This window comes from Apodemus sylvaticus, chromosome 5 (assembly GCF_947179515.1).
Source record: "Apodemus sylvaticus chromosome 5, mApoSyl1.1, whole genome shotgun sequence".
In the NCBI taxonomy this organism is placed as follows: Eukaryota; Metazoa; Chordata; class Mammalia; order Rodentia; family Muridae; genus Apodemus; species Apodemus sylvaticus.
Genome location: NC_067476.1, coordinates 111,627,295 through 111,642,271, shown reverse-complemented (window position 1 = coordinate 111,642,271; position 14,977 = coordinate 111,627,295). Strand labels below are relative to the sequence as shown.

Here is a 14,977-nt window from a genome sequence, read left to right as displayed (position 1 = left end):
AGATTTATTGGAGGTGGAGTTACAGAGAGTTGTGAACTGCCATGTGGGTGCTAGGAACCAAACCCAGGTCCTATGTAAGAGCAGCCAGTGCTCATGACTGCTGAGCCACCTCTCCTGCCCAATAGCACTCTATATTCATAGGCTATGATTGTCTCTGTCTGTTCTTTCACTAATAAAATGTGATGCTGACATCTGATAAGGATGTAGATTCATCTAAGCTCCTCAGACAGTGACAGAGGATGTCACCCTGGGGATGTCGATCCTGGACTGGTAGCTGAGGCCAGGACTCCACTGTAGGAGATGGCAGCTTTGAGCCCTGTATATATACTCTGATCCCTGAAGCCTGCAGGCAGCCTGGTGAGCCAACTCTCAAGTTTGAAGCAAACAGTTCTGAAGATGCCAAGGGCCCTGGATCTGCTCCGCAATCCCCGAGCAGCATTTCCTCAGATGGCATCTGTTTCCTGACCTCAGTCAGGCAGCCTCTTACAGCCCAGCCTTCCCATCTGTGGCGCAGGGATAGCATCATACCTACGATGAAATTAAATGAGTACCATGCCTGGCACACTGTGGATGATATCTGTATACTTATTGTCTAGAAGCTTTGGAATAGGATCCTATGATTTAGATGAGTGTCCCCCAGGGGTTCCCAGAGTGAAGCTATTGGGAAGTAGTGAAAGATGGAGGGGTAGGAGTACTCTTCAACCATTAGAAGAGTACTCTGGAAGGCAATTGTGAGGCCCTGGCCTGTCCTGCCTCCTGGCTGGTGGTGTGCCCACTAGTATGTGTTTCTTTGTCCTTTGCCATCTGCCATTCTTACCAAAGGTGAGGCCAAAGGGTGCCTTATCTAGGATTGTAATCTCCAGATCATATGTAAAATAAACTTTGTTTCTTTCTTTTCCTTCCCTCCCTCTTTTTTTCTTTCATTCTTCATTAGTTCATTCATTCATTGCCTCCAGAGTTGTGTTGTAATGTGAAACTTACTAGCACAAACTCTAACATGTGGTTATGCTAAATTCTAGCCCTCACAGTCTCTAGCCAGGGTCAGAAGCAGGTTACTCATTTTTTCCAAGCAATGGTATCCTGGCCTAGACAAGAGGATGACACTGGTGCCCATAGTGTAAGACACACAGTAAAGTGAACGGATACATACAGGGCTGGAAACAAGGCAAGCAAGTGCTCAACACATGGTGGCCAAGCCAGGAACCAGCAGGAACAGAGATGACAGAACTCTACAGCCTATGCCCTGGGCCTGCCACGCCTATCTCCTGTGAGTGACAGCTCTGCAGTGGAAATAGGACTCACCGCTTAAATGTTTCCGCATCTTCTCAGGGCCTATATAATCTTGAATCCTTTATCATTGTTATTTTTCTTTCCTAAACTCCTTTTAAATTGTTTACTTACTCACTAATTTATTGTGCATGTGTGTCCATGTGGAGGTCAGGGGACATCTTTGTTGGTCCCCTCTTTCCACCATGTCAGTCTCGGGAACCAATGTTGGGTCACTGGGCTTGGTTACAAGTCCCTTTACCAACTGAGCCATCTTGCTAGCCACTCTTTTAGGGACTCCTGGGATGGTTTATCTCTGTCCCTCAGTGGACACAGGAACTGGTGAGGACAAGCCATTAAGGACACTCCTTAGGAATGGGAATCAGAGCTGCTGGTGACGGCTATCATTCCAAATCTGAAGCATGGTGAACACATCCTTCCTTATCTGCATTTTATTAGGAAGTCATCTCAATCAGTTGTAAAGCCTTGAACACTAAGTAAATCGTTTTTACCACATACACATGATGTGTGACGACATGCCAGGCTTCTTGTGAAGGTCAAAAAGGAAGTCAAACCTGCCATTTCACTTTACAAACACTTTTACATTTAATACTGTGGGAAAGAAAACAACTTTTAAAAAGCAACATTGATTCTGTAAAAATGTTAACAATGAGAGATACATTTTGAGTTCTGCAAGGTCAGTGAAATAAGTCATCTTTTATTAAAATATAATATCCTTGACTCTTCCCACCATATACATATATATTCTCTCATTAAATAAATATATTATGTATTTTATTTATAGTTTTCTTGTGTATGCATGTTCATGGTACATGCTGGTATGTGTGTGTGTGTGTGTGTGTGTGTGTGTGTATACATGGAGAACAGCATCAAATATCACTCCTCAGGTGCTGTCCACATTTTTCTTTGAGACAGGGCTCACTTGGCCTGGAACTCACCTGGGCAGAAGGCCATCGAGCCTCAGAAATCCATCTGAGACCATCTCCTCAGCACTGAGATTACAAACGTGGGCCACCACATTTGAAGTTGTGTTATGTTAGATCTGGAGATCAAACTCATGTCCTGGCGCTTACAAGTCAAGTACTTTACCAACTAAGCTATCTCCCCTAGCCTCCGTATTTTTATTCTCGACTGCTTTGGGGTCTTGGGATGGAATGCAGGGCAGTCCACAGGTTAAGTACATAGCTGCTGAGCCACACTCCCAGCCTTGCTATTGGTTTACTTATTTTTAGATTTATTTTTATTCCTATCACTATATGAGAGTATGCCTCATGTGTGCAGGTGCCCTCAGAGGCCAGAAGAGAGTATCAGTCTTCTAGAACTGGAGTTACAGGTGGTTGTGGGCCATCTGATTTAGTTGCTGGCAACCATATAAAAGAAATCTCTATAAAAAGTTGTCTCTCAAGACCTTGGTTATTTATTTATTTGCAAAACTGACTCGACAGCTTTTACCTGCTGCTGTCAGGCCATGGCCTCTATTTGGTAAGGAAAACAAATACCGAACACCAGGTTTAAGCAGTGTGGTAGTCTGAATAAGAATTGCCACAATAAGCTCATACAAAGGTTTAATCTCCAGTTGGTGGAACTGTTTGGGAAGGATTAGGAGGTATGGCCTTGTTGAAGGACTTTCGTTACTGGGAGCAGGCTTTGAGGTTTCAAAAGACTGGTGCCATTTCCCAGAGTGCTTTCTGTCTCCTGCTTGCTATTTAAGATGTAAGCACTTTTACGGTTCCTGACACCATAAAGTCTTTCTGCAATCATGGACTGACTCTAACCCTCTGAAACTGTAAACCTAGTTAAACACTTTCTCTTAAAGATTGCCTTGGTCATGATGTTTCACCAGAGCAATAACAAAGTACCTAAGACAATCAGATCCCATGAAGCAGGATGTGCTCGGTTCTGTCATGCCTTCTCTCGGCTGGTCTCACATTGGAACTTCAGAGTCTTCTGAAGAGTCATCAGCAAACAAAAGTTCATCTGGTGATGGGCTTCCCAAGGGCAGCGTACTACAGTGAGACCAGGAGATGCCATTTTTGGTGAGTCTGTCCTCCGGTAAGACCCCATCTTTTCCAGGTGTGACCGTAGTAAAAGGAGTGGGGGCCACATCTTCCCATTCCTCATTGCCCCCATTCAAGATGTATCTTTCCTCATGAAGGTTGTTCTCATGAACTTCTGCCGTGACCACGCTGACAGCAGCGCCTGGTGTGCAAGAGGCAATGATGGAGTCAGGATCAATGTTCATGTCTAGCCCCGGGAGTGAGGGCCCATTGGCTAGGCCCTCGCAACTCTCTAGCAACTGGGTGTTGATGTAGATGATGGATTCTTTGTCCTGTGCATCAGGCAGACTCTCGGAGAGCTTTTCCAGCTGTAGCCTCAACACTGAGAAAGTGGGTCGGTCCAAGGGATCAGCACTCCAGCAAGAGTACATGATGTCATACCTGATGATAAGACACAAGTGAGTGTTACCTCGCACAGACCCAGAACCCCCAGTGCAGCCATCCCCCCAGTGCAGCCACCCCTTCTGCCTTAACTAATGTTTAATTTCATTCCATTTTAATCAGCATTTCCTTTCCTTTTTATGGAAATGAATGAGTTTGGTGAGGGTGGGAAGAAATGGTCTAATGGTTATTCAACTTTAAAATGTTCCACGTGTTGTATTGGTATATGTGTGTATGGTGATATGTACTTGTGCATGTGTGTATAGAGGCTTGGGGGCGCATCTGATATACTGCTCTATCACTGTCCATTTTAATCCTTTGAGACAGGGTCTCTCAGTGAACCAGGGACTTGCTGTTTTGGCTGTACTGACTGTCCAGGAGGCCCAGGAATCCCCATGTCTCTGCCCTAGCAGCACTGAGGTTAGAGGCTCATCACTGCCATGCCAAGCTTTTTACATGGGTGCTGGGGACTGAATTCAGGTTGTCATGCTTGTTCAGCAAGTACTCTTACCTACTAAGCCATCTCTCCAGCCCCTTGTCACAAAAAAATTCTGTTGCTAAAAATAGAAGATGCATCTGGCAATTATATCTACTTTTGCAAATAAAATGGATTTAACATCCTTTTCTTAAACAATCTTGGCAATCAAACCAATCATCTTCTCTGTAAATAAAATTTTATTAGAATACAGCTATGCATATTTGCTGCCTGTGCTTTTGCTACACTTGTAACATTGAGTGGTTGCTACAAAGGGCCCTCAAAGCCATAGGCTCATCTATGTGAATGATTAGTCTACAGTTGGTGAAACTATTCGAGAAGGACTAGGAGGTGTGACCTGGATAGAGGAGGTTTCAAAACCCACACCCTTCTCAGGCTCTTCCTGACTTACGCTTGTGCACAGTCTCTGAAACTGTAAACAAGCAACCACTTAAATGCTTTCTTTCATAAGTTGTCTTGGTTATAGTGGCTCTGCACAACAATAGAACAGTAACTAAGACATCTACCAAACAAGTTTGCTAGCCTCCATCTACACCATTAAACTGAGTTGTTACCAAGAGCGCTGAGTTATTTGGACCAGTGGACTAAGAGGAACCCAGAGCTAGGGTAGCACATGAAGGGAGGCTGAGTGCTAAGTATTGTGTACCATTCTGTCTTAGTCAGGGTTTCTATTCCTGCACAAAACATCATGACCAAGAAGCAAGTTGGGGAGGAAAGGGTTTATTTAGCTTATATTTCCACACTGCTGTTCATCACCAAAGGGAGTCAGGACTGGAACTCAAGCAGGTCATGGAGCAGGAGCTGATGCAGAGGCCATGGAAGGATGTTACTTACTGGCTTGATTCCCCTGGCTTGCTCAGCTTGCTTTCTTATAGAACCCAAGACCACCAACCCAGGGATGGCATCACCTACAAGGGGCCCTTGTCACTAATTGAGAAAATGCCTTACAGATGGATCTCATGGAGACATTTCCTCAACTGAAGCTCCTTTGTGATAACTCCAGCCTGTGTCAAGTAGACACACAAAACCAGCCAGTACACACTCCATTCTCAGCTTGCGAACAGCTCCGTGTAAATTATAGTCCTGGCCTCATTGGGAGCAGTCGGGGGGAAGGGGTGGGGAGAAGAATGAGGTCAGGGTTGGAAAAGCCCAATACACAAATGCTCCTCAGGCATTTCTGCTGAGTTCTACAGGGGCAGGTAACTCTTTTCCGGGCAACTCCATCCCCACTATCTAGTATCAGGACTACAATTGAGGGCCATGGGAAGGAAATGACAACAGGAAATTGCTGGGCTGAAAAGGAGTCACACCAGCATTTCATGTTGAGCCTTCCCTGCTTCAGGAAATTGATATTAGTATCACTGAATCAGAAAACTAAGGTGAGGAGCAGGAGAGATGGCTCCGTGGTTAAGAACACTGGCTGTACTCCCAGAGGTGCTGAGTTCAACTCCTAGCCTCAACATGGCAGCTCACAACTCTTTCTGTAGTGCCATGGGAACCAGTGCCCTCTTTTAGTATGCAGATATACATGCAGACAAAACATAAAGACAGAAATAAATCTTTAAAAAAAAAACCCAAACTGAATCTAAATTATCTGATGCATGCTGATTACTGGCTTTCTTAGGAACAAAACTGCAGTTCTCAAAATTTATAGATCCCTGGGCTAATTCTAGTAAGTATTAGTCCTTATACATGGTCCACTGACCTCATCCATACAGATAGTCTCATGGCCTTTCACTGAGCTATTTTTGCAGCCCTTACCAGGGTGTCACTTGATTCTGGAACTTGGAAACTCACACACATACAAAGGGACAGGACATCAACACAGGACTCCATTCTGACACCTGCCTCACAGTCCTAGGTTTAGTCTTAGCCTTGGGAGCTCCTCTGAGTCTCTCTAACTCACTCTCAGTAGCCAGTCTCTTAGACTCAGCAAACACCGTCTGGTCCAGTTTTGGAGGTTTTCACTGCATCAGTCAATCTGCAAGACTCCAGCTTTGCACAGAGCACTGCTTGTTTGCTCTCATGGGCTTCAAGAAACTCAGTCCTAAGGTCCTAACATCCTTTTCATTTTCGTGTGGAGACGCCGGGCTGTTTACTTCTCTTTCATTTACCTCACATCTTAGAAGAAAGTGCCAAGTGACTTATCTTTATAGAGAATAGTGGTAGTACCATCCTGAATTTATTTTCCTTTCATGTCTAATACTTTATAACACGTGTGTGTGTGTGTGTGTGTGTGTGTGTGTGTGTTACGAGATAGGACCTTGCTATATAGCCTGGGCTGCCTTCAAACTTTAGCCCTTCCTACATAAGCATACCTCACTCTGCCCATCCTAAATATGGCCTTGAAAGATATCAGAAGGGACTGGGAAACCACAGAAAGATGATATCCAGAAGCAATCCACGACCAGATTCTGATGGTAATTATCTGTCTGTGGTACTTAGCATGTTACCAGGGCCCATGTGCATGGTAGGCAAGTTCTCCACCACTGAGGTGCCTCAGCTCTGATTATAATATTTGAGAGATCACTTTGGTTGCTGTCTAAGCAATGAAGGAGGACCCCTGCGGGAGGGAGATGAAGGTTCTGCACAGAACACTATATTTATGTTATGATGTCATCATGATGGTAATGCAGTTCTGGATTTCTGTGACCTGTCAGTATCAGCAATGAGAAAAGAGGTTGGAAATTCTGGGTTTCTCTTTTTTTAAAACAATATTATATATATATACACACACTTTTAATATATATATGTATTTATTATATAAATCAGCCAAAGAGAAGCACACACAAGGAGTGCACTCATCCTAGCCATGCTTGTACTCTGAGACACTCAGAGTATTCAGTGCATTTGTATTCGTGAGTTTGTGTGCGTGAGTGTGTCTGTGAGTTTGTGTGCTTGTGTCTGTGTGTGCTTGTGTGTCTGTGAGTATGTGTATTTGTGTATCTGAATGTGTGTGTGTGTGTCTGTGAGTGTATGTTTATGGGTGCAAGTATGTGTGTTTGTGTGCTTTTGTGTCTGTGTGTGTCAGCCTGTGTGTGTTTGTGTGTGTTTTTGTGTCTCTGTGTGTTAGCCTGGGTATTTGTGTGTGTAAATATGTAAGTATGGGTGTGTATTTGTGTGTTTGTGTGTAAGTGTGTGCATGTGAGTGGGTGTATATTTGTGTGTGTCAGTCTGTGTGTGAGTGTGAGTGGGGTGTGTGTTTGTGTATATGAATTTGTGTATGAGTGTGAGTTTGCGTGTCAGGTACAGAAGTTTCTTTTGGGGTGCTGCTGCTCGTCAGGATCCACTAGCCTGCTGACCATGTCATATCTGTTAGCCCCAGGCATGCAGAAATCAGGAACAGGGCGATGGCAGCCTGTCTGCAACCGCCTGGGTCCCCAGCCACAGGGTGGGAGCTGACTCTACCAGCTAAAAGTGTTCCCAGACAACACCACCTCAGCAGTCTCTTGTTTTAGTTTGAAGTGAAACATAAAAACCACAGTGTGACACAGCTTGGAACTCATTCAGGCCCACACTGACCATTGCTAATGTCAGTGTCTGCCGCTGCGGGGGGGAACAGCGGAGAAAGAAACCACCACAAGACTTCCTGGGCAGTGTGGCTGCACAGCAAGGCCTCCCTGTCTCCAGAAGGCAATGTTTCATTAACACAGCCCTCTTCAAAATGACCGTGAAACCTTAGGACTAATTTAATCAAGGCCTTAAGATATTTTCAAGAGATTTGCAGCGTTTGTTTCTGTTCAGTATCAAATATCTTCAACCACAAAGCAGGCTGTGGCTGTGAACAAAACAATCTTCCTGTGCTTGGCTTGGAGTCTAAGCCACAGATATACCTAGGAGGTTGTTTACAAAGCGACCTGGCCGGGTGTGCTGAATGAGGCAGCAGAGACAGAGCTTGGGATGGGGCTGAGGGCCTTGCCTAGCACCAGCCTCCCTCATGCTGTTCCACCACAGAGCTAGCTCAGGTCTATGTTTTTATAATGTTTTTGTTAAATATGATGAGAAAATCCCAAGCCTTGGAGGAGACTGACCAAAGAGAGAGTAAGTCACCATGGAGACAGCACTGCATGACACTGCATCGAAAAGCTCAGCAAAGTTCTTGGGGAGACCAAAGTGATGATGAAACTGCAGTGATGCCTCAGAAGATAAAGCACTTGCCTACATGAGGACCAGAGTTTGGATCCTCAGCAGACATCTAGAAGCCAGGTAGTTCGAGTGGCTGGCCTATGTTTCCAGCCATCAGAATGTGAAGACAGGAGATATTTAGGGGCAAGCTAGCTAACCAGACAAGCCAAATCCATGAGGTCCAGGTTTGGCAAGAAACCCTGTCTCAGTAAATAAAAGTGGCGATCTATTGAGGAGGACACTTGACACCAATCTTCAGTTTTCAGATAAATTAACACACATGACATATATCCACACACACACATGTATGACCCCCCCACACATATAAATATACTGCGATGGTTACTATTTTCAGCTTACCAGAATTTATAATCATCTGGGAGATGGGCCTATGAGCATGGGTGTGAATCTCGATTACCTTAAAGATATGGGACAATTCATCTTAATTGTGGGTGGGACCGTTCCCTAGGCAGGGGATCCTGGGCTGTATGAGAAAGGGACTGAAGGGCAGCGAGAACCCCTCACTCTCTGTTCCTTACTGTGGGTGTGATGTGACCAGCCGCAACGAGCTCCTACGGCCCTGACTTCCCGGCCACGCTGGAAAGCACCTTGAACTTGGAGCTGACATGAACCCTCCCCCACTTTAGTTGCTTTTGTCAAGATACCACAGTTCTCCAAAGAACATATACAATATGGCGCATGGTATAAGATACGGAAACAGCAAGCCAGCTGCCATGGTCACACACGAGGATAATTATTGGACAGGACCGGTCCTCATCAACCCCAAGTCATAGGTCTCTCCCCCATGATGTTTGACATTGAAGACTGAGAGAGGGCTGGGTTGGTCAGATGTGCTCTGTGATGGGAGGTAGAGAGCTCACAGCTGGCCGGACACAGGTCTTCCAGGGAACATTTTTTTTTTTTTTTTTTTTTGGTTTTTTTGGATTTGGGTTTTTCGAGACAGGGTTTCTCTGTGTAGCCCTGGCTGTCCTGGAACTCACTCTGTAGACCAGGCTGGCCTCGAACTCAGAAATCTGCCTGCCTCTGCCTCCCAGAGTGCTGGGATTACAGGCATGCGCCACCACTGCCCGGCTCCAGAGAACATTTTTAAATACATAGTTTCTAGACCCGCTTTGGACCAATACCACTGTACCCTCTAGGCATAGGGATAAGCAACTGCATTGTCAGAATACTTCCCAAGCAATTCCCAGAGCCAGTTTGCTTTCAAAGGCACTGGTACAGATTCCTGAGTTTCCCCTAAAGTGTGATCAGTAAATTTGAAATGCTATGGACAAAAAGGATTACTGGGTTCAAAGTGAGTAAGGATGAAGGATTCCAGTACCTTGTATACTACAAAGTGAACCTATTTATTGGCACCATCTTCTTCCTCGTTATGCTTATGTTGCTGTTGTTGTTGTTTGGAAACACACATTGGTACCTTGCCTTGACTGTGCCCACTGGTAGAGACAGAGACCTTTGGGATGAGTGAGCCCCAGGGGGCCTTATGGAAGCTGGGTAAACGCCTTCCCCTGCATTAGGAAAGTCTGCCGGCCTGAAGCTCCTGCAAGAGGCACTCTCTGAGCAGGCTCTCTCGGCTAACTGCAGGCCCCACCGGCACCAGCCAGCACCGTGTTTCCCAGGTCATTTCACAGCCAGATAGCTGCCCCATGCAGAAAGCCCGGCGGCACAGGGATGCTCACTCACAATTCATCCAGGCAGTCCTCGGGCTGCTTCAGCCTGTGGCCGTGGAGAAGGTAATCGTACATCTCGTGGTTCTGGACTCCGGGATAGGGAGTCATTCCCCGTGTTGCTATTTCCCACATGGTCACGCCAAAAGCCCACTGAGAAAAAAGGCACAAGAAGTTAGGACAAAAGTCTTTCCACAAAGGCTGAATGGACTTTTTCATGGGGAAAGGTCATTTCCTTAAAGCCCTGAGGATGAAGCAAACAAAGCTGGTAATTATGCCTGAGGCCTACGTCTCCTGACGCAGCAACACACAGCGTCTGAAGCCCCATGGTTAACCGTTCTTACTAAGGTTGTTCCGGGAAGCCTGGCTGAAGGCAGCCGGAACCTCGCCCCATATCAACACTGCTTACTTAGTGCGCTGCCCTGATCTTACTGCGGAGGTTTCCTCTCCCCAAGCTTGGGCCCCGGGGATAATTATACAGCATCTGCAATACAGCATATGGGTTCCAAAGGCTACTGCATGAACTCATTCTCTTTAATGTGAATATCTTAGTTATGGGCAATAAGTCACTCATTTGTAGCAAAGAAACCTGGGAGTCTCTGAAGGTCACATGCAAAGCAAGTGTGGGCACTTTCCTACAACCTACTAGTTGCCCTGAATTAAGGATTCTATGTAAAGTGAATAATAGATTAATTAATAGAAAAAAGGAAAGCCAGGTATAATGGTGTACATTTGTGCTTGGGAGCTCAAGGGCTTTCCAAGTGACACAGATAGACCTGGCCTCAAAAACAAAAGGTAGAGAGGACTGGAGAGATGGCTCAGTGCTTGAGACACTGATGGATCTTCTAGAGGACCTGAGTTCAGTTCCTAACACTCACGTGACCTCTGACAACCATCTCTAATTCCAATTCCAGGGGATCTGACACTCTTCTAGCCTCCAGAAGAGGTGGTGTTGGCACATTATGTGAACAGACATACATGTGGGCCAAACACTCTATATAATAAAGATAAATACAAAGTAAAGAGGGCTGGAGAGGTGACTCAGGTTAAGAGCACTTTCTGCTCTTGAAGAGGACCGAAGTTTGGTTCCCAGCATCCACTTTGGCTGGCAGTCAGTCTCCTGTGATTGAGTTAGGCTGCAGGGGTCTGATGCTGCTGGCCTCTGAGAGCACCTGCATCTGTGTGCACATATCCACCTTCAGATCCCATACCTATACACATAATTAAAATAAAATTAAATCTTAAAGGCAAAGAAGAGGCTGTGAAAGCAGCTAGTGTTCTCATTGCATGTGTGAGGTTCCCGGGTCAATCCCAGAACAACACAAAGCAGAGGAATGAGTGAATAAATGAAATGGAAGCTGGTCTGAGAATGCCCCCAACCCTCAGTTTAATCAGAGTATAGTCCCCTACATCTCCAGGCTCAGTCATCTCTCTCACTGTGTCCCTGTCTGTCAAATCAAAGCTGTGTACATACCACGTCACTTTTGCTTGTGTAGACTCGGTCCGCCAGGCTCTCTATGGCGATCCACTTCACAGGCATTTTGGCAATGCGACCTTGGCGGTAATAATCGCCACTGTAAATCTTCTTTGAGAGGCCAAAGTCTGCCACGCAGACAGTCATGTCATCCCGCAACCTGTGAAGGGTAAATTCTGGTCCTCAACAACCTTGGGAGCAGAGCATTTAATCCTAGCCTGTACCAGATGCAGCTCAAATAGGATCAAATGTGACTAGAGAAGACACAGGGAGACTGTGGATGTGAATCAGTTGGTAAAATGCTTGCCTGGTATGCACAAAGCCCTTGGTTTGGTTCCCCAAGACAGCATAACTGGCAACAGCAGTGTGTACTTCTAACTCCAGCCCCTTGGGAGGTGGCAGCAGGTGGAGCAGAAGTTCAAGACCATTCTCAGCTGCTTGTCAAGTTCAGGACCAGCACGGGATACATGACATCCTTATGGGGGGGGGGGGTGGGAAGGGAAGGAGCAAAGAGGAAAAAGGAAGGAAGGAAAAGGAGGAAGAGGAAAAGGGAAAGGAAAGAGGAGGAGGAAGAAGAGAAGGGGAAGAAGGAGGAGGAAGAGGAGGAGAAGGAAGGAGAAGAAGGAGAAGAAGAAAGAAGGGGAAGGAGGAGAAATGGACCCCATGAGCCATGAACTTGAGGGTAGGAAACTGCTTTGAGGTCAAAGAAACAGCAAATAACAGGAAGAAGGTATTATTGTATTCGCATCACTCTGGCCTGTGTAGGGCTAGTCCAGCAGAGGCATCCAGGCACAGTGGCTGGAGGCAAGGGCCTGGGGTGGGGCAGAGGTGTGGCAGAGGAGGAGAGGCAGGACCAACAAGCAGCTTCTCTGGGTCTTTTCACGCATCAAGCCATCACCATCCTATCAGGAAGCAGCCCTGGACCTGTGCACCAAGTAAGGCGGTGTGGAGGCCTAAGAGGACGCAAAGTCTGAGAGAAGTAGGAAGGACACGTGGAAAGATGGTGCAGAAGGATTGCTGGCTAATGTGGGCAGCTGTCGGAGGAAGGGACTGGGAAACTGAAGGGAGATAAATTGTAATCATAACCCACACCAGTAAAACAGGTCCTGGACAAGAAGGAAAAGAAGAGAAAGAAGCCAGAGAGGAGAGAGGGAAGGAAAGGGAAGAAGAGGCAGATGTCTGAGATATCCTTGTCTGTCTGACATTAACCCTATTCTTTTTTTTTTTTTTTTTAAAGACATGGTCTCACATAGCCCAGGTTGGCCAGGAACATGCTATGCAGCTGAGGATAATTTTGGACTGTGGATCCTTCTGCCTCTCTCTCTCTCTCTCTCTCTCTCTCTCTCTCTCTCTCTCTCTCTCTCTCTCTCTCTCTCTCTCTTGGTTTTTTGGATTTGGGTTTTCGAGACAGGGTTTCTCTGTGTAGTCCTGGCTGTCCTGGAACTCACTCTGTAGACCAGGCTGGCCTCAAACTCAGAAATCCACCTGCCTCTGCCTCCCAAGTGCTGGGATTACAGGCGTGCGCCACCACCACCTGGCTAGAAGCTTTTTTTTTTCCTGCCTCTGTCTCTTGAGTGTTGGGAGTACAGGTATGCACACCCAAGAGACCTACATTCTTAGATCAAGACAAATTAGACAGGCACTCCTCCTGCCTGGTAGGAAAAACATGAAGGAAATGTTAAAAGAAAAATAAAATTTCATGACTCTGAATCCACAGTCAAGAAACAGTAACAAACCCCAAATCCCTTGGGGTTTTAAAGACTAAATTAAAGAGTAAGGGGCTGTGGTTGACAAGAGTGAGTAGCCAACTCTACAGTCAAACCTCTGACTAAGACAAACACAGCGGAGCCACTCCCTCTTCTCACAACAGACAAGCTAAAATCAAGGAACAGTGAAGGTCTTGGCAGATTTACATCAGGTGGTTCTGCCAAAGCAGGTAAAGAAATGGAGAAAATTCAAAGTTCTCATGTCCAAAGTTCTCATATAAATTCTTATAATTCATCATCTGTGGCAGAAAAGCTTCTAGATATTTAAGGTACCAAATGTTATCACAAGGGTTGGGTAGATATGAACGAAAGTTCCTGGAAAGAGACTACACCTGCCACTGAACCTTCTAGAAGGCCAATTACCTGGTTAGAAGTTCAGTGATCGAGGAGGAGCAGCTGGAATGTCTCAGGGCAGAGTCTAACTATAATCTACCTTGAGTAGATTATCTTTAGCTCCCTTAACTGCCAGCCTCTGCCCACCCCTGTGTCTGTCCAGTGACCATCAGAGGAAACCACTCTGGATGTATTAATTCAGCAGATCAACCAGGGCCAAGAATGTCTTCATCTGGTACCTGAGGCCTGTAGCAGACGTTTCTTCGTGCTGCTGTAACCTTCCACCAATGTATTTGAAAGTGTGTCGATTTATGATTTTCTTTGTTATGTCAGTATAAAAACCTGAAAGCAGTTACGACTTTGGAATATGACATTTGAGGCCACTGAATCTGTATTCTCAGGCCATAGTCACTTGTACTTGACTCTAGAACATACTATTTCTTTTTTTCTTTTCTTTTTCTTTATCTTTTTTTTTTTTTTTTTGGATTTTTTTTTTTTTCGAGACAGGGTTTCTCTGTATAGTCCTGGCTGTCCTGGAACTCACTCTGTAGACCACGCTGGCCTTGAACTCAGAAATTTGCCTGCCTCTGCTTCCCAGAGTGCTGGGATTACAGACGTGCACCACCACCACCCAGCCGAACATACTATTTCTTACCCTCCTTGAAGAGAGAACTGTGTGTTAACAAAGGCATGGGCAAACAGTCTTTAGGATTTTCGTTATGTTTGTTCAAGTTATACTATGGTTAGCTGACTTACATATTATCATGGGTCTAAAGCTAGCTGATGGCAAAAGACCCCAAAGATCAAACCTAGTGCCCCTACCCTGGCGACAAGGAGAAAACAGACTAATCCTAAGAGAGAGCATCGGATGGACTCTGGGAGGCAGAGACAGAAAACCCCCAAGGAAGAATCAGAGTGATAGAAAGACCGTAGAAAGCAAGGCACTCTGTCCCCCTCCCAAGCCAGATGCCCTCCATAACCTAATAGCAGGTCACTCCCCACCCTATGAAATCTAATGACCCTGCCTCCCAGGATGGCCCAGGTTCTTACATGCAGTTTCGAGCTGCTAAATCCCTATGAAGAAAATTTCTGTTGCTCAGATACTCCATTCCCTGGGCAATGTCCATCATGAACTTCAGCAGGGTCTGCAGGGGGATGTACTAAGGGGTGGAAACAAGAAAAGGCATTAATGATTTAGAAGGAAAAGCTGGCAAGCTGTTCTCACCAAGGGAGAAACAGTGCTGATTTAATTTTTATTTTATGTGCATATGCATTTTGCCTGCACGTACACCATGTGTGTGCCTAGCATCTGAGGAGGCCGGAAGAGAGTATTAGAACCCCGGGACCTAGAATTACAGATGGTTGTGAGC

The 14,977-nt window shown here is 45.7% G+C and overlaps 1 protein-coding gene across 2 annotated transcripts in view; it reads right to left on the bottom strand.

Moving 5' to 3' along the window:
• Nucleotides 1–1,703: 1,703 nt before the first annotated feature.
• The window catches only part of Mertk (MER proto-oncogene, tyrosine kinase), a 104,830-nt gene continuing 91,556 nt past the window's right edge, over nucleotides 1,704–14,977 (bottom strand). For both annotated transcript variants that reach the window (XM_052183567.1, XM_052183568.1), the window contains exons 16-19: nucleotides 14,658–14,767; nucleotides 11,509–11,668; nucleotides 10,051–10,187; nucleotides 1,704–3,725 (exon numbers count right to left, since the gene is read on the bottom strand). In XM_052183567.1, coding sequence (XP_052039527.1) covers nucleotides 3,212–3,725; nucleotides 10,051–10,187; nucleotides 11,509–11,668; nucleotides 14,658–14,767 — 921 coding nt within the window. In that variant the 3' untranslated portion in view covers nucleotides 1,704–3,211. The remainder of the gene's footprint in view (nucleotides 3,726–10,050; nucleotides 10,188–11,508; nucleotides 11,669–14,657; nucleotides 14,768–14,977) is intronic.